Source organism: Ilyonectria robusta (assembly GCF_021365365.1).
Source record: "Ilyonectria robusta strain PMI_751 chromosome Unknown BGZ61scaffold_26, whole genome shotgun sequence".
NCBI classification, from domain to species: domain Eukaryota; kingdom Fungi; phylum Ascomycota; class Sordariomycetes; order Hypocreales; family Nectriaceae; genus Ilyonectria; species Ilyonectria robusta.
The window spans coordinates 430,188-448,076 of NW_025764460.1; the positions used below are offsets into that span (position 1 = coordinate 430,188).

Below are 17,889 nucleotides of genomic sequence, written 5' to 3' on the forward strand. Positions count from 1 at the left end.
TTATTTATGTTTCCAAAGGAGTCAACCCAGCAGTCCAAGACAAGTTGCTCCCAGCGTGGTCGCAGTTATTCCTTGGCCACCTTGGTATGTTAGGGCTGGCTATCCCGAAACCGGCGTTTGCACTCCGTAGGTCGCCATCGCGTCCGGCACCTGACAAACAACCACCACGCCTAAAACCAATTGCTATACTCTTTTACGGGCGCATTTATATCATTTTCACAAGTACGCGCATTACTCCCTGATGTCCTGCATCTCACACATCGCGTTCCTTCGCTCTGTCCGCTTCCTCCGACCACGACGAGCCTAGAGACGCAGGCTGGCGGCGGGGGGTCCATCCGTATCGAAGTCGCGACGTAGGTTGAAAGCCATTTGGAGGTTGCGGAGTCCGGTCCGCAGTATATCTTTCCAGCTCATCTTGAGGATGGCGCTGAGCGAAGATGCTACCCGCCGCGCCTCGTTGCTGACGGTGTCTCGATTCTCCGTTAGCAGAAGGTCAGGCTCGTTTTATTGGTTATCTCCACCTAGGAGTCCACTCTCTATGCTCTCCATCGCGTCATCAGCCGTTATGACTCTAGATATCACAGTCCCTGACTCACTGGGTTATATGGGAAGTGTAAGAGATTGTACAGCAGTGCAGGTAATTTAAGATATAGTCCGGAGGCAGTGTTCATATTACCTTCAAATACACTCTATACAAGTGATGCACTACTCACACTCTGCAATATAACTTCAAGCTGGGTGTATTTCTTAAAACATTCTGTTCATAACTCCTGTATTGCCTGCAGTAGTGAATACATTCGTTGCGTTCTTCAGAAAGCTGTTGACCTTGCCGGTTCTGAAGGCATAATGTGTGACGTGGACCCGTGTCAAATATATTTCGTCAGGCTTTGAGGATAGGAACTGCCACCAGCCATGTCGATGTTATTCACAATCAACGGAGTATCCTTCACGATCTTGGAGGCAGAACTGGACGAGTCATATAGCACCTCCACTAAGATATCTTCTTTTTTATTATAATATTTAATATTAAATTTTTATTTTTATTAAAAAAAAATTTAAATTTTTTTTTATATCTAATTACAGTCCTTGTTGTTCAGCTACTGTTTCTTTGGTGCTGGGTGTAGCACTTATTGTTTATTCCTACTGTTTGAGATTACTGTATGGCTTTGATCTATCTGATGATATTGAGTAGAGCTAAAAAAACCAAATATCTACTTACAGTATCTAAATCACCTCTACTAGTAAAGCAGCGGATGAGAATAGTAATAGTTATTACCTAGGTCGTATACTCTGTACTTGGAAATCCATCCAGCAGCTGTCATTCTAAAAAAGACGGTCAGCCTGGTGCACTCTACGCAGGAGAACTGAAATATGCCGGGATGATGATTATTCTGTGCAGAGTAGGCTTATCCTTCCACCACCCAAAAATTAGGAGGTACCCGAACGTGGCTCTACTTCTTGTATCACATTATTTAACAAGGACCGATTGGGAATGTATTGAGCGCGCACTAAAAAGGGGCCCTCTGAAACACATCACTTGGTGTAGTAATCGATTTAGCAGCTGTCGATACATCTCGAGGATGAAGTCGTACAAAGGGTTTCGTGTTGGTGGTAGCCCCCAAACAAGATAGAATTTGTGGCAACTGGGGGTGGCAGCTCGCTAACTAGGAAGAATTGAAGGTAGTACATATTATATGACAATGTCGAGCTTTACATCAACGACCTCCGGAGGGGAATGCTTCTTGATGAATCTTTCGGCGTCCCCTCCTTTCGTCGGCGCTCGGTCATGACAACAGCGCGTCGGAAAGCGGCCACTCTCGTAGCTCACAATGACTGTCAACCGAGTCTCCTCTCCAGCCGAAAAGGCAAGGGCACCAGCGCTAGCCATGCTATGTTTCCTGGTAGCGCATGGTGGAATCAGACCATGGCTTACCGGCTTGTAATGGCTTGGCGTGTATCAAACGCCGCTGAGACAATGACGATTTGAGGCAGGACCCTTATATCCCCTTTGTGGCTAGGCCATGGGGTGATCTGAGCGTAATCAGTAAGCAATTGACCAGCTCAAGCGATACGTTTGAAAATCGGTTAACGAAGCGAAAGCTAGTACCAGTAAGGTTGAACAAAGCTCGAGCGCTCGGACTCGTTGCGACTTGGAAACGTACGATACATGATACATTACCTCGAACTCTACAGGACTAGGGACGGAATAGCGTAGCAGCTGTCTTAAGACTCAACGATAATTTATAGCTCCTGGTATTTAATACACAGAAAGCCGTTCGTATTCTTAGAAATTAGATCTGTTTCATGCCCTGAATAACTCTAAGATGAAAATACCCTACCTGCCGTCATGATTCGGGATAGTCACTGCTAGCTACCACGGATTTTGAAAGGGGAAAAGGCCTCAGGGTCAAAATATATCAACTTAGAGATGCTGGGTCTAGTATAAAGGGACGTAGTTGTCTATAGAATTGAACCCGTAATATCAGCCGACTCACATCAATCAATAACCCAAGGCTTACCACTACGTCAGCACAATCCTCTCCAATATTCCACCATTATTCTACTTGCTACCATAGTTGCAGTCATTACTACTACCCTGGCAGAAGATCTCCGTGCAGACGGCTTACCCTCGACATGCACGACCATCTACCAGCCCATTGTGGATCTCACCCCTACGCGCGAAATCGACCACAACGAAGTGGATACAGATAACGATAAACGAAGGCAATTACGCCTCCGCGAAAGCGAAGATTGCGTGGAGGCCATTGAGGCGCACTGTATCTGCACGAACAGGAACTCCGATGTCGCGGCCGTCATGGGACTCTGCGCGAGCTGCATGGCTCAGAACAGCCAAACGACGGATGGTACAAACTGCCGAGAGTGCACATCTGATGATGGCTAGGCTAGATGGCTGACCCTCGCGTACCAAATGTCGATAAGATGATGTCGCAATGCTCCTTCTCGTCCACTTTGTACGTGGCCTCGGCTACGGCGATAGTCTCAGGCATTCAGGTCGAGACAACGAAGCCAGCCACGACCGGGACTTCTGGATCTACTGCCAGGGCTGGTGCATCATCCTCCGTCGAGTCGGCTGGCAGCGGGGCTAGGAAAATGGCTGTTTCTTTAGTGGCTGGTCTAGGTGTCGGGATAGCGTTGCTGTTGCAATTGTAACAACTCCAGCGAGATGTTGGAAATCGGGTCTCGTGACGAATGTAATTGAGTCTACTAGCCAGCTGAGTAACCGCGTTATAAACGAGCCCTGCCGATCTCAATTATACCACCCCTGGCTGAATAAATGGCCCACATATATATTAGTCTCTCGAGTCTGCCATCCTGCGGCCGACAAATCGACCGCCTTCTCGAACAGATAAGTGCCTTTATACGCGGAGAATGAATGAGCGGAGGCGCTTGACTACCATACACCGCAACAATTACTCAGAGCGCGAAAAAATCAGGTACTTTGATCCACATGTGTTGCGCTTCCAATCTAGCAATCGAAACTACTGCCAACCCAAAAGTGAACAGAAAGCAAGAGTTCGGGCGCACAGCCCTGTTCGTCCGGATTCTGGATCTATCTATCAAAAGTAGACGCGGTATTCATAGACACTGGTTCTATCACATGCGCGGAGAGAGTCAGTGTTGTGCCTGTGTTCGTGTGGGTCTGATATTTCGTATTCGGTTGGCAGTGGCGATTTAATCCCAGTATAAATGCATAACAACACCAAGTACGTAGTAGATTGTGCCATGTTGACACATACCCACAGCCATACTCACACACTTTACCCTATAGCATATCCTCCCGTGCCAGGGATCTCTCGTTTTTGTCGACACAGGGCTAGTCAGACTCGAGGAGGCGCCAGCCACCCCTGAGACTATCTATTGCATCATGGGAACCAACGAAATCAAACATGTGGGAATCAAGGACGCTAACATAACGCAAGGGAGCTGAGCCCGCTAATCCGGCGGCCCATTCGGCGCGACCCATTCGGCGCGACCCTACGAGCAAGCGCTTCTTCTCGGCCCAGCTCCAGGACACGGGGCCCCGGACTGTCATGATCGTCAGATAGCTCCCAATCCACCGGGTCCTGGTAGAGTTTATAGTTTTGCAGTATCAACGCTAGCATTGGCTTTAGATTCGGAATGCGATTATCGCTCAAGGTGTGCGAATGGGAGCTGGTGAGGATGACCCGATACACTTGTCACAGTGAAGCTACAGGCCGTCCTCGCGGTTCCTGGAAATGGCGTCCCCTGTCGCTGTGCCCCGGGGAGACCGGCCCAATCTCTAGCAGGCGTTGGATAGAAGGGCGGCACTGGCGTCCTAGCCTAAATGTAGGTCGACTCCTAAGTCTAGGTCGACTCCTAAATCTAGGTCGAGACTCCTGTCGTTGACTCAGTTGATTCCCATCTCGTACCACTACGCAATTGTGTCACATTTTAAGGTGGCCCCGAACGGTCAACCCGACGCGCCGGCTCAACTCACTTGCGCCACATGAACTTTCTGCGCGAATATCAGTGCGACAAAGTGAATCCCCCGAATTGACACATCGGAAGTCGGTTGCACCCGAGTCAGGACGGGCTCAACGCTAAGTTCCTAGCGCGTCTGTTCGCCGGCGTCATGGAGGGAGGCCTGCCCGTCTCATTGGCGATGGAGGCATGCCCTCATTGCCACTCTGCCAGCACGGACGCGAGGAGACAAATAGACGAGGCATCCGGAGTCCCGTCCCACCGGGTTGGCTTTCCGGGGCCGCGTCCTTGTGCAACAGTACTATGTACGTAGTGCTCCGTAACTAGAAATGAGTGACACTGTGACATTCTGACAGCGGAGCGCACGCTCAATAGGGGTCGCCATGACCGACCCCTGACGCCTTCAGTGTCATTTTGAGAAAACCCGACTGGCAGGGTGTCATCGAGCTGGCTCTCGCCATCTTCCGCAACGAATCATCCTTGGAGCAAGAAATTGGGACCGAGCATCCATCCCTGCGGTTCGGCAAGCCCAACCGCGTCGTCGCAAGCATGGCTTTGGACGGCCTGTATTAGGGCCTCTATTAGCCTTCGACGCTGCAGCGCGCTACGAGCAAATCAATCACCGGGGGTTTTCGTTTCTTTTTCCTGTCTTAATGCTGGGACTCCCGCTACTTTATCAGCTGGGCGTGCATTTCGTCTCCACCAAGCCCGCTCCCTTTCGCATTCCCCCATCTCCTCCTTCATCATCCCCGATTTTTCCCATCTTGCCATGATCGGCCTGCACGTCCCGGTCCGACGGCAGCGAAGGAAGATATGGCCGGGGAAACTGGTCCCATATCGGCGTCCTTGCCGATAAACATGACCATTGCCGGCTTCTTCGCCATTGCGTGCTTCAACTGCGTCGAGATCCTCATTTCGCTGCTGAACCGCTTCAAGCGCTACGACGGCCTGTACTTCTGGAGCATGCTGACGGCCACCTTGGGCATCGTGCTTCACTCGATAGTGGTATTGCTGCGCTACTACGGCCTGGGTCCGAACTTTCCGCTGTCCGTCCTGACGTGCATCGGATGGTATGGAATGGTGACCGGCCAGTCCCTCGTCCTCTACTCGCGCCTCCACCTCATCGTCTCGGACAAGTCAAAAGCCCGCTGGGTCCTGATCATGATCATCACAAACGTTTGCATCCTCCACGTCCCGGTTACGGTATTGTTCCTCGGTAGCAACACGCGCCTTTCCAGTCGCTTTCTTCCCGCCTTCAACATTTACGAGCGCGTACAACTCGCGGGGTTCTTTGTCCAAGAATCCATCATCTCGGGTCTTTATATCTGGGAAACAGCCCACGGCCTCAAACCCATCTTTGCCATGAAAAGAGCCATCGAGCGCAAGGTCATCAGACACCTCATCATCGTCAACGTCCTCGTTATCGTCCTCGACATCAGCCTTCTCATCACCCAGTACACCGGACAATTCGAGATCCAAACGACATATAAGCCGGTGGTTTACAGCATCAAGCTCAAAATGGAATTCAGCGTGCTGAACAAGCTGCTGCTACTCGTGCAGCGCAGCGAATACAACGCCGCTACGCACATCATGAGCGACCCTGGGGGCATCGGTCCTCGACCGGCTTACCTTGGTATTCCCGAATATCACTCCTTTGAATGGAGTCTTCCTTCTGGGAGCAATGATCAGGGATTTCATCTACGTCACGTCCCAGAATCCATCACTCCTGCATCGTCACGAACGGGCAGTCATCGTCTTAGCGCATCCCAATCACGTTATTGATTGAAGGAGATATAATGTGCGTTACTCCCAGCTCCTCTTCCTGGCTCATATGGAAATCCTAACATACTGGAAGGAAGCTTAATCATGCCAAAAGCAACAATCTGTTGGAAACCTCCATCCCACGGTACGCACCGAACCGACGAGGCAGACAACCCCAAGTCCATCCGAAATCTACCGATGTTGAACCCACCCACGGGCCAACCGAAGATGGCAGGTCAATCTCACTGGCCGGCGATATTGCAATTCAGAAGGAAGGCACGTGGATTGGTAGAGCGTGTTGGGACGGGTGGCTCATCCAATGCGCACCATTGAGGTCCACATCGCACCCCTCGGAGCGATTGGACCTATGGGACTTGGTTTACGGTTGGATTTATGCGACAGGTTGAGTTCAATCTTGTCCTGGAACACCGATTCCACCACCTTGATCCCAGATGGTCGATAATGGTCCCCAGCGAGGTTTTGCATCTCCACGTTGCACTGGGGCACCAGGCGTTGGGATTTGTATGGGGGATCCTGTTGAGAGACAGATACTCTAAATCCCAAGGGTGACGCTACGTGCAGGAAGTGATGGATCATATGGTTACGGGTTGTGTGTGAACCGACGCGGACTACGAACGGCCACAACTACCCATCTTATCGAACGCGCTTCGAACCCAGGGACTTAAAGCGAGCACTGAATACGCGCTCCCTTAAACCAGTGTTATATCTAACGGCCTTCAATGAGAAAGAGGAACCGGCTTCCGTTGCGACGCCTTAGTCGGCATCACGGAGCTTTGTATGCAACGCATGGATACGCGAGAATCCACGGCAGACTTAACAGGGGGACATGTCGGCGGCACCTGTTACGACGCCCGAATTAGATTAAGAGGCTCTAAATATAAATGGAAAAATTTTATAACTACATGTTACTTTGTGTGTTCAAAGAGATTGTGATGATTTTACGTCTTGTATAGTTAATAGTTAGAAAAGAACAAGTACAATGTGGCGACTGGTCTAAGACGCAAGGTATAGGGTAGGTGGGGTTGAGTTGGTACTTAGGACCTGGTATGGGTCAGGACGTCGGGCATAGCAATATAGATGGTTGCTGCCTATCACGGTTAGTTCTATAGGGTCCGTTGTATGGGTTACTTTTGGCAATGTTTAGTAGGTACACTGAGCTACGCAATTGACGTGGAGGACTGAGACGGGAGTGGGAGTATAAATAAACACAGTTGCCGCCTGACACGGATCCGTTTCTTGTACATCCATCACGACTCTAAGCTCACGAACTCAAATCAACATTTCTTGATCCTGGCCCTCGGCTAGCAAGATCTTATTACACCTCCACATGAGGCATTGGACAACTAGTTAACCAAAACACGTAACCAACACGCAGGTCGAGGTATCGCAAAAGAAAGTCAGGAGTGTAAGAACCCGTGCCACCTGTTAGACGAAAGAGATCAAATCATGGATTCATCAGGGTCTGGCCACGAACCTACGACTGCCGACAGTCAATACCGCGTAAAGTCCAGAGGAAATAAGGATGTCAGCCGCTTCTCAACACCAGAGCTTGACCTAAGCTCAGAGGCCCCACGGAAACCGGCTCAGGGATCTCAACAATTAGAGAAATGCCTAGAACAAGTATCCATGGAGGCGCTTTCTGGACTACCCCCACATAGCTAGACCTATTGTTTGGTATCGGGTATTACAATGGACAGTTTTGACATGGATTTGATCCAGAGTCCCACAAATTTATCGCCATCTAATTTGATCATCAACAGAAGCAAGAGTGAACTCTAAAATGGCACACAGTCTAGAAAGATGATGACGTTGGGATCGTCAATGGTGCGTGCGTTGAAGCTAGACTAGGTGTCATCGATCTTGGGAAAAAACCTAACCCACGAACAAAAGAATCTATTCCACTTATACGATCTAAGTGGTGTCCATTAAATGAAGTTTCCACTTCCGGCGCAGCGAGAAAGTCGGAATTCCTCCTTAGAGCACATGGCTATGTCGAATCAGCCATAGAACAGTATCGGTAGAGTTGGGCGTACAGACAGCCCCAGAAACCCACTGCACTCCACCGTATGAACCCTCTTCGTAGGAGTCGCCATCCAAGTTCCGGTTTCCGTGTGAGATCCAATGCAGGCCTTCATCTGACGACCATACTTGCGTGTCTTGATGGGCTTGGTGATCATGACTCCAGACCAGCCGTTCGCGACCGTTCCCTTGACGTTGATGACAGTTTGTGTCGTCCATGTGCGATTGTAATCAATGCCAAAGGATAGACCCAAATTGTTCTTGACGACAGTCCAGTCAGCGCCACCACTGACAGTAATGGCGTTGGAGACACTGTATCCGGAGCTAACGTAGACATCAATGCCGTTGTGTCGGTGCCGATCACCACAGGAGACATTTGAACATCCTAGTCAACAAAGGTCGACTCGAGTTGGCCACAACGGCAGTTGTGAAGTCACATGAGTCACCCCTGTGACGGGTAGAGTTCTCCGCAATCGCTCTAGTCACATAAAGGACACAAGGAAAACCATCAGCTAAAAGTTTCCTATCTTTTTCCCAGGCTCAAGATTCCACCAGTCTGCAAAGTCACCAAATAACAGCTCGGCTGAAAACTAAGACAAGTATTCGGCGACATTAGCCCGGAAGTTAAACGTGCCGTCCTCGTGGCTCGTTTTCCTTTTTCTCGCCAGCCTCACCTGAGTCTAGATTAGTCTTGAGACATGGCATGATGTCCGCTTATGCAGGGAGGCAGTCAGCATTTGTGGTGAACCAGTCACTGGACAATCCGATTTCTTGGCTCCCAGCTGATGGCGTTCTAGTTGTTCACCTGTGTTGACTTTGATTGCGTAAATTTGCAGGTTCCATTTAGTCATGGCTTCAAATATGGAGGTGCTCACTATCCAGCGCATGCCATATTTTAGTGCCAGGCCGTGCGAAACAGGCTTGATGGTACCTATAACAAACGTCTTGCATATTCTGGAGGGGTTCGTATCCCCAGCCTCATGTGTCAAGCTTAAATCAGAGTTTAACGGCGATAAGGTGTGTGGGGAGACATTTGGTCACGGTTATGGTGCCTGCTCCAATCCTCCTTGCCTGCTTAGATTGTTGCTCAGCCGTGTCTCAGATGAGTCAGTACTTGGCACTCTGATCGAGAATGGTTCGTCAGAATCATTTTTCAGCTCTTCCTTATTTCGCTGGTTGCCAAGATTGAGGCTGCACTAGAGGCGTTCTGGCTTCAGCTGAATTGGTGAGAATGTGCTAGTTCAAAGTGATAGGTGATGGGCTGCCTCTCGCGCCTTGAAAATCCTTTGAGGCTTAGGGCGAATGTAAATGGCTGGAAGACATTGTTGCTTCATTTGAACGTGAGATGGAGAGAGGGGGTCCCAAGCAAGACTTTTCTTAGCCATGAACCGTAAGCGAGGTTGACGTATAAATTCTCGCCGTTAGCCGTTCGCCGTTGCAGAGAAATAACAGCAGACACTCGGATTTCATCACTTTCCACCCACCCTCATCAAAAGCTCTTTTTCAAGTTGCAATCCCCTCATTCAGAATGGACGTTCACGAAATCAACGCATGCACTTTGATGCCAGTCCCGGATGACCTCCAGGCAATGGCGGAAGTGCTTTCTGTTCAGGAGAATCCCGCCAATGCCTTTCAGAACATCGCCGGAGATGCCGATGTTCCAGAAAGGTTGGCCGTCATCATTGGGAACAAGTGGAAGAATGGCAGGACGTTGAAGGTCAAAATCCTCAACGGCTCGGACCTGGTCAAGCGAAGAATCAAGCAATACGCAAGTCTGTGGACGCAGTATGCCAACATCAAGTTCCAATTCGTCGACTCGGGAAATGCTGAGATCCGCATCAACACTGACCCGAGCCGTGCCAAAGGCTCGTGGTCATATTCGGGTACACAGTGTCTTGGCATTCCCCAAGACAGGCAGACGATGAATTTTAGCTGGCTCGACGACCTTACTACCGAAACTGAGTCTGAACGAGTGATTGTCCACGAGTTCGGGCATGCCCTTGGATGTATCCATGAGCACCAGTCACCAAAGGCTGGGATCAAGTGGAAAATCCCTGAAGTGTATGATTACTTTTTTACGACCCAGGGCTGGAATAAGGCGACAGTCGACCTGAACGTCGTCAACTTTTACTCGGCGAGTATGACCAATTCTTCGTCGTATGACCCGAAATCTATCATGATCTACCACATTCCGAAAGGTCTTGCAGAAAATGGATTTTCTACGGCATCGAATGAAAAGCTTTCTGAGCTGGACAAGAAATTCATTGCCAAAGTATATCCCGGCAAGGCTGCCGACACTGAGTTCTTCAGCACACTGGAGTTGCGTCCGTCGGACCGACCCCAGAAAGAAGCCTCCATGCGAAAGCAGTTTCCCAGGACCTACAAGAGCCCGCCATCCCTGGCCGTCGGTCTCAACTCGCTTGACGTGTCAAAAGACTTCAACATTCGCGTCAAAGCATTCGCTGACAACGTCACCAAATCGTCGGCGGAATTCCACCTCGATACCTGGGCGGATTCGATACTTCACTCGGCTAGTTGCACTTGGTTCCGAAAGCCTTCCGACGACAAGGAGTTCCAGATTGGGAAATTCAACACCCTCGCCGACCACTCCTGGGACACTCCCAAGGCAAAGACGTCGCACCAGGTCAAGTTCAAGCATCCATACAAGGCCCCACCAAAGGTCGTTGTCTGGTTGAATCAGTTGGACCTTGCCAAAGGCACGAACTGGCGAGTCGCCGCAACTGCTACGGACATCACCGCTATAGGCTTCAAGCTCAATCTCGAGTCGTGGTCTGACACTATCATGCACTCGGCCGGCGCTGCATGGATTGCCTATCCTGTGGACCGAAAGGGGGTGGTAAGCGGAACTTTCAGCACTCTCGAAACCCGACCAGCGGACAAGCCGAAGTTGGCAAACTCGGGGAGGGAGAATTTCCTTGCTGGAACCTTCCAAAGGAATCCAAAAGTTTTGTTTGCTTTCAATAGCATCGACATTGACTGTCGGAAGAATTTGAGGGTGAAGTTGGGTGCTACTTCGGTGTCACCAGGGGGGATGAAGTGGCACATCAACGCCTGGGCTGACACCATATTGTACTCTGCCGGGGCCAGTTACATTGCATTCAATAGTTAGGTTTGGTCCCTATTGTTTTCGTAGGTTTGGTTGAATTAATTAGACGACAACGCTTGGGTTGGGGCTTCATGGTGCCTGCTTATTCAATGCACACTAAATGCTGATTTAACACCAAATGTACGCTACGCCATGGATATTAGGTAGTGATCATATGTCCCCGCCGCGCAGAAACTAGCTTGAGATTGCTAGGAGAGGCTCAAAAAGATCGAGACTTTGATGAATAGTCATTAGTCAGGTATTCAGATCATTGGCGAGGAGGTCATATTGACTTCCGCGATTGTCTCGCCAACTTCTGGTTCGTGGAAAAAGTAAGAGTACGAAGAAGATCAAGAGATGATTTAATATGCGGCCAGGGGTAGTCTATCGCGTAATGTTCTTCATTATTATTCCCTTCTGTAAAACACAGCATCCTTGACTTACAACCTCTCTAAAAATCTACATTACAGTCTATCATACCCGCAAAACACAAACAACCCAATATCTACTGTTGCTTCTTCATGAAATGGCTGGACTCCAACCAAGCTCCCAGGTCCTTCAACTCAGGATGCATCTTCTTCAGAGCAGGGATGTCGGCGTTGTAGCCCTCCTTCTCAAAGAATGCATACATGGTTCCCATCTCCTTAACCAACCAAAGGATCAGTTGGGCTAGGAACCCAAAGGTGGTAGGCAGCGGTGTCCCGGTCTTCTTCTGGAAGACATCCACCAGTTGACTGTATGAAAGCTCGTCGCCTGCCAACGAGACGCTCTGGCCACTGAATCGTACAGGATCAAGGAATGACAAGGCAGCAAATACACCAATGTCATCAGTTGAAACTACTTGTAGAGGACGTGACAAGCCCCTCCAGGCTGTGGCGAAGACTTTACCGGCGAATCCAGGCTCAAAGTTTTCCATGAACGCGACAGGTCGTAAGATGGTCCAGGACATTTCGGTATTTTTGGCCTTGTCGATGAGATGGTGCTCAATTCTGTGCTTGCTGGCGAAGTGGGGGACATTGGTCGGGTTGTCAATGGACTTGGCGCCGTGTCGATCAACGGAGGAGTAGACAAAGTGTTTAACCCCGTATTTGATGGCGGAGTCAACCAGAGACTTTCCCTGAGCTTCCTCAATAATAGGACCCTTTTTGTTGAAGGCGGGCACCTAGGCATTGTTAGCAATGGTCTGTCATTTATCATAGAGATTACCTACCTGTACGCTGAAAACACCCCAAATGGGCAAAGGCGTCACCTTTTTGGCATTCTGAAAGACGGAATCCGTGTCATCGAGGTTTCCTTGGACAATGGAAATTTTTGGTGATTTCGCCGCCAGCCTCTGCGCCGAAGCCGAGGCGGCGTCTCGGGTGACGGCCAGGATCTTGAAGTCGGCGTTGCGCGCGAGAAGGGCGTTGATGACGCTACCGCCTTGTTTCCCGGTGGCGCCAGTGATAAGAAGAGCGCGGGACATTTTGAGTGTTGTAGGAGAAGTTGGGTGAAGTTGGGTGGATGGAATGTTGCGTGATACTGTTGTCTGAGTGGAATGGTGTTGTTGTCTGATATGTGCGGCCATCTACTCTTATATATGAAGATTCAATCGCCCTTGTCTACTTCCCATGTAACACTACGCCATGGCATTAATAAAGCTGGACTTCTCTGGGCTACCATCTCAGGGATTCGGGACTTCGTGGTTTACCGCATCCAATCAGAGGCATTTCGGCATCCGAGACGAACCCCGAGAGTGGAGACCGGCCAGATCCCAGCACCGATGACATAATCTAGCTTCATCCCATCCTCTTTGAGCGAGGCATTCAGATTCCACTTTTCCCGCATCCGTACTAGGTAGAATAGAGTACAATACTTGATCTCCGTGATCAATGTTGATACCCTGGCTGAGATTGCATTACCGCTGCGTAATAGGCTAATAGCAATCGGGTATGCATTCTCCGTCCATCAACGCCGGGTTGCTTGCCGGCCTCCTCACCAGTGTTATCGTCACCCTTCGAGGGCAGAACGTGGCCACAATGCCTACGGAAGCGACGTTTTAGTCCAATATTCCTCTCAAAATATTGCATTAAAGTCAAGACGTTTGAGAACCTGGGAGAAGCGCACACGATGCCATCCGTCGCTCAGCACACTTCCATACCTGTTCCCAAAGTACACTACGCCTTCGTCCACAACGGGTTTACATACATCGTGATGGGCAAGATTGAAGGGCAAAGCTTTGGCAAGGCTGGACCACGCGTTCAGACGAATAAAAAAATAGGATTCTGGACCAAGTCAAGGCCATGCTCGCAGAACTTCGAGCTCTTTGGGCGCCAGGAGGAACTGATGTTGCGAATGCCAATGGCGGATCGATATGCGACTGTCTAGCCACACTTCACTCCGGCTAATTCGCCTCCATGAGAGAATTCCACAAGGCTCTTGCCAATAGAGCGGACCTTGAAATAAGTCTGCCAAGGCGCCATGAACCCAAATTTGGAGGACTCTTCCAGCGCTTCCATTATCTCCGCGGCCTCTCTATTCCCCATCTCACTGCATCTCATTGTATCCTACACCAGACAGCGCGCGATTCATATGAAGTTAGCCGCGCGTCGACGTCGTCCCGGTCGCAAGAGGCGGTGTTACCGTATAATCTCAATGAATTGGCCACGTCTAGTGCTGTATTATTGCGTGATCAGGCATATTAGGAGAGGGGGTTGAAGCTCTGGAGTGGGGGATGACTCTAATTCCAACACGATAGAGTTGGATAATTTATTGAGTATACGGTATTTTCCCCCGAATGTTAATTCTTTTCTTAACCATCCAATATTTCCTTTTCTAGTCGCAGCCTGTATTATATCTCAGCTGACGCCAGCTACTAACGGGCTGAATAGCCTTGACCAATTAAAGCCTGACTCTCCCGTAACTCAGCCTGGTCGCCAAGTCGGGCTGTAGTTTGTTTCCTCTCCTCTATTATTTAAAATATTTAAATAGAAGCTAATAAATTACATTAGTAATTTTTAAATCTGGCTTATTTTCTAATAATAAAAATAAAGTTAATTTAAAAGAAAATTTAGCAACTAATATTAATATTAAATATAGTAAAATTAAGAGCCTTCAAGTTTTATCGGCTTTAGCAACGACCGAAACCTTCCCAGTTCCCATGTCTCCCTGAGCTTAGCGATATCCACCTTATCTTCGGGAAAGAAGTCGGATAGCTGGATGGCCGTGTGCTTGCTCTCCCGCTGCATCCTTTCGAAGACCTCCATGATGCCGCTGCTCTTGTAGTAGTCCTCGAGCTTGCTCTTCGGAGTGTGGCCTCGGCGTGTCTCACACTCGTCCTCGTTGAATGTCTTCAGCAACAGAAGGACCAACGACGCAATGCCGGCTGCGGAAGCCGTCGCCACTGACGAGCCTGAGACGGTGCCGGTGGCAAAATTCTGCATGTACGACGGGCCCTCTGCTTCCACGTTGTCGCCCGGGACGAGGACGTTGACGCGGCCCGGTGCAGTTGGCTGCAAGTGCCCGTATCGATCGGTAGCTGCCACGCTGACCGTACCATCGTAGTCGGCCGGATAGACTTTCCCTGGGTAGATGCCTTCATCCGCGGTGGAGCAGAAAACTAGGATAGGACGGCCGATAGTCCCTCCTGTAACTGCGTCCGCGATGGCCCTCTCTAGCTCGGGCGACTTCTTTTTAGTTATCCAGCTGATGGAGATAATATCCACCTTCTGCTCGATGGCCCACCTCACGGCCTGAATAATAGTGGTCAGCGCGCTCCAGGTCCAAAGGCTCTTCCCGGACGGGGCTATTCTTGCCTTGGCAGCATTCTCTGGGAGGATATCTCGGCGATTTCTGCCTACCCGGGCAACATACAAGCGGCAGAACGGGTTCTCCTGCGCAATCAGCGACGCCATCTGGGTTCCGTGGGGGTCTGAGACCATCCACCACGGGAGGATCCTCTCGTCGTTCTCTGGTCCAGCGGTGACGAAGGAGATTCCTTTTTCAACCTTGTTCTTGACCGACTCGCGCATCCTGTCGACACCGTTGTCTATCACTGCCACCTTGATCCGCTGGTCCGGCTTCTCGCTCTGCGGCGGCTGGGTCAGCGTACTGAACCATCTGTGAAGTTTTTGGTATGCGCGCCGCTCTGGGTTGGTTTTGAAGTCTTTGTTTTCGGAACGGGCCAATCCCTCGAGGATCTCATGGCACTGGGCCAAGCGCCCATGGAGCATGAGACTACTAGATTGGTGTTGTGAGCGATTGTCCTCTTCGTTCAGCTGCGTACATGTAACCAACTCACTTCGCGACTAGGGGGTTACTCTTCTGGTCGTAGACGCTTATGGGAAAATTCCAATCCGCATCCAAGACGACCGTGAGAACGAAACCACGATAGAAAAGGTCATTGAGCTTTTTGTGCAACTCTCCAGCGTACTGCTCTGTGAGGCTCTTGTGTCTTGCGCGGGCCTCGTCATCCTAGATAGCGGGGGAGCTTAAAGTTAGTGACCAGTCGTTACGCGAAAGGCCTAGACCACGTAAGTAAACACGGAAGTTGAAGGTTTCGTACACTCGAAGGAGGCAACCCGACAATGTTTATGGTCAGCTCTTTCAGCTATAGGCTTGAGTTAGCTACGCGACGTCCAAGTTTGCCGAGTTGTTGGAGAACAGCGGGAGTGGTCAAATGTAAGTACGTACACTCTTCAGCTTTGCCAGGCCTTCTTCGCTTGCCCAGTGATATAGGACGCTCCAGTTGCCGCTCGAATATAGCGTGAGTTTGGTGAATTTGGCAGGAGGTGTTCGGTCTGTCAAGATGCGGAGATTGATGTCTAGCTTTCGCCAGTCCAGCTCTTTGATATCAAAGTTGTCAATAATGGCTTCACCCACTAAGGCATCGCTCATGGGATTGGTTGTGCTGTCGGGGATACTCAGGCTTCTGATTGTCTTCACCTTGCGGTCCCTCAGCCAGAGAAACAGCCGCCGGACCTCGTTATGGGGCGAGTCTTTGAGATTTCTGAAGTCAGGGAGACAGACGTAGAAGAGAATCTGCTCGAACTGGATGTTCTCTCCTTGCTTTGCTTCTGTGTTCTCGTCTTCAGCCGGTGGAGTTGCAGTCGTGGCCGTTTCCAGGTCCACAGTGAGGTCCGCGATGAAGCTCTTGAAGTCATGAGACGGATTATTGAAATCAGACATGTCAAGGAAAAGCTCTTTCTCTTTAGAGGAAAACAATATCGAGTTAGTGACCATGGCGAAAAAAGGAAGGCGATGTGCCTAGAAACGTTTCACCCACCAGGCCCTAGATATTACCCAGTTAGTCATGGCCATGATGCTGCCGGTGTGCTGAGGTCCATGTGCTTACCTTCTGTCCCATAAAGTGCCTTCTTCACGTCCGAGATGTCGGAAAGCTGTTCAAAAATGTCGGTTTTCATCTCCGTATGCAAACCTGGCCCAAAGAGTTCCCGCGATCTCAAGTAGTGAAGAAGTCGAATTTGAAATGGAGACTTCCCAGAGTTATTGGGTAGTTTCAGTAATTCCATCGCCGTCTTGGGCTTGTTATTGCCTGTCTCGGCATTATTGGGTCTGCCATCGCTGGTGCTGGTCGTCTCCGAGACGCTCACCGACGCCGCTAGCCTCTTTTTGATTTCCTTGTACAGCTCGTGAGGGTCGAATGACCGAGCCTTGTTAGTACGTATATTGACAAGAGTAGGTACTCTCCTCAGCTCGACAGATGGGTCGCTGTGGTGAGCTCTTGGGACGGATGTGTTGGGGCGGGGAGGCTTATCACTGCGAGCCTGGCCTTGCCGCTGCTGGTTGAGATTGAGCTTCGGAGGAGCATCTTTACGAGCGAGTCTCATGGCCACGTGCAACAGGCTATCGCCAGCATTGTCTGTAGCCGTGAGAGTGTCAGTCGAGCATTTTCTCACCATGTCCACAGCGCACGGAAGTTGCATTTCCACAGCGGCGTGGACGCATGTCTGCCTCTTCATATTGCGGCTCTCGAGGATCTCGGCAATGGACTCCTCTGATGTGTCGGATACATCAAGGAGGCAATCTAGAAAATCGACATTTCGAAACGATATAGCAGAGTGAATAGGTAGCCTGAATTCGTGGTATTCGGGATTGCCGGACAAGATCTCGTGTGTGAACAAGTCCAGCTCGTGTTTAAGAAGCCAACTCAGCAGCTTCCACCCAGTGGATTCGTAGTAGTTCTGGTCTTTGTATTCAGCGAGGTTGTGAACGAAGGTGTCGTAGGCAGTCGACGATGGCCCGACCGTCACTGATTGCAAATCATAAAACGTAGTCTCGAACGTCTCTAGAGAGACTCCATCGCGTACGTCGGCTTTGCCGAAGTCGGTTGATTTAGCCAAGTCGATGACCTTTTTTTCCTCTTCAGTGAAGGGCATTATGACTGAAACCGCCTGGGATGCAGAGACAGCGAGCTACTGATTGATGGGCACCGCAATGACAGCGGAACTCTGGATGGGCAAACAGGGGACGGACATTCCAGGCGAGGTTCTTTTCACCCTCGCTTGCCGGCCCACAGC

At 50.1% G+C, this 17,889-nt stretch overlaps 6 protein-coding genes across 6 annotated transcripts; 4 read left to right on the forward strand and 2 right to left on the reverse strand.

Moving 5' to 3' along the window:
• Positions 1-1,829: 1,829 nt before the first annotated feature.
• Positions 1,830-3,171, forward strand: BGZ61DRAFT_498325 (uncharacterized protein; the record flags this gene model as incomplete). The annotated part of the gene is made up of 3 exons (XM_046251268.1): positions 1,830-1,911; positions 2,577-2,864; positions 3,005-3,171. 3 exons carry the CDS (start codon positions 1,830-1,832, stop codon positions 3,169-3,171), a joined length of 537 nt encoding a protein of 178 aa, XP_046098189.1.
• A 17-nt stretch (positions 3,172-3,188) lies between these two features.
• Positions 3,189-3,593, forward strand: BGZ61DRAFT_461200 (uncharacterized protein). Its single transcript, XM_046247109.1, has one exon. The coding sequence runs from the start codon at positions 3,391-3,393 to the stop codon at positions 3,586-3,588; it is 198 nt and encodes a 65-aa protein (XP_046098190.1). The 5' UTR covers positions 3,189-3,390; the 3' UTR covers positions 3,589-3,593.
• A 1,553-nt stretch (positions 3,594-5,146) lies between these two features.
• On the forward strand, positions 5,147-6,420 carry BGZ61DRAFT_118475 (uncharacterized protein). The gene is made up of 2 exons (XM_046237014.1): positions 5,147-6,262; positions 6,320-6,420. The coding sequence occupies exon 1, from the start codon at positions 5,278-5,280 to the stop codon at positions 6,244-6,246; it is 969 nt and encodes a 322-aa protein (XP_046098191.1). The 5' UTR covers positions 5,147-5,277; the 3' UTR covers positions 6,247-6,262; positions 6,320-6,420.
• A 3,433-nt stretch (positions 6,421-9,853) lies between these two features.
• On the forward strand, positions 9,854-11,395 carry BGZ61DRAFT_364900 (uncharacterized protein; the record flags this gene model as incomplete). Its single annotated transcript, XM_046241559.1, has 1 exon — positions 9,854-11,395. The coding sequence occupies one exon, from the start codon at positions 9,854-9,856 to the stop codon at positions 11,393-11,395; it is 1,542 nt and encodes a 513-aa protein (XP_046098192.1).
• Positions 11,396-11,876: 481 nt separating this feature from the next.
• Positions 11,877-12,836, reverse strand: BGZ61DRAFT_538016 (nucleoside-diphosphate-sugar epimerase family protein; the record flags this gene model as incomplete). The annotated part of the gene is made up of 2 exons (XM_046254600.1): positions 11,877-12,533; positions 12,582-12,836. The coding sequence occupies 2 exons, from the start codon at positions 12,834-12,836 to the stop codon at positions 11,877-11,879; spliced, it is 912 nt and encodes a 303-aa protein (XP_046098193.1).
• Positions 12,837-14,427: 1,591 nt separating this feature from the next.
• BGZ61DRAFT_592601 (uncharacterized protein) lies at positions 14,428-17,837 on the reverse strand. The gene is made up of 6 exons (XM_046256738.1): positions 16,704-17,837; positions 16,635-16,640; positions 16,043-16,557; positions 15,915-15,959; positions 15,651-15,823; positions 14,428-15,589 (listed from the first exon to the last, which is right to left on the reverse strand). The coding sequence occupies exons 1-6, from the start codon at positions 17,746-17,748 to the stop codon at positions 14,455-14,457; spliced, it is 2,919 nt and encodes a 972-aa protein (XP_046098194.1). The 5' UTR covers positions 17,749-17,837; the 3' UTR covers positions 14,428-14,454.
• Between the last annotated feature and the right edge of the window lie 52 nt (positions 17,838-17,889).

Coding starts and splice junctions, on each gene's coding strand:
- BGZ61DRAFT_461200 (XM_046247109.1), top strand. CDS start 3,391: ATGAATGAGCGGAGGCGCTTGACTACCATACACCGCAACAATTACTCA.
- BGZ61DRAFT_118475 (XM_046237014.1), top strand. CDS start 5,278: ATGGCCGGGGAAACTGGTCCCATATCGGCGTCCTTGCCGATAAACATG.
- BGZ61DRAFT_592601 (XM_046256738.1), bottom strand. CDS start 17,748: ATGCCCTTCACTGAAGAGGAAAAAAAGGTCATCGACTTGGCTAAATCA. Junction 15,960..16,042: donor GCCTGGCAAAGCTGAAGAGT/GTACGTACTTAC, acceptor TCAAGCCTATAG/CTGAAAGAGCTGACCATAAA. Junction 15,824..15,914: donor TCGGGTTGCCTCCTTCGAGT/GTACGAAACCTT, acceptor CCCGCTATCTAG/GATGACGAGGCCCGCGCAAG.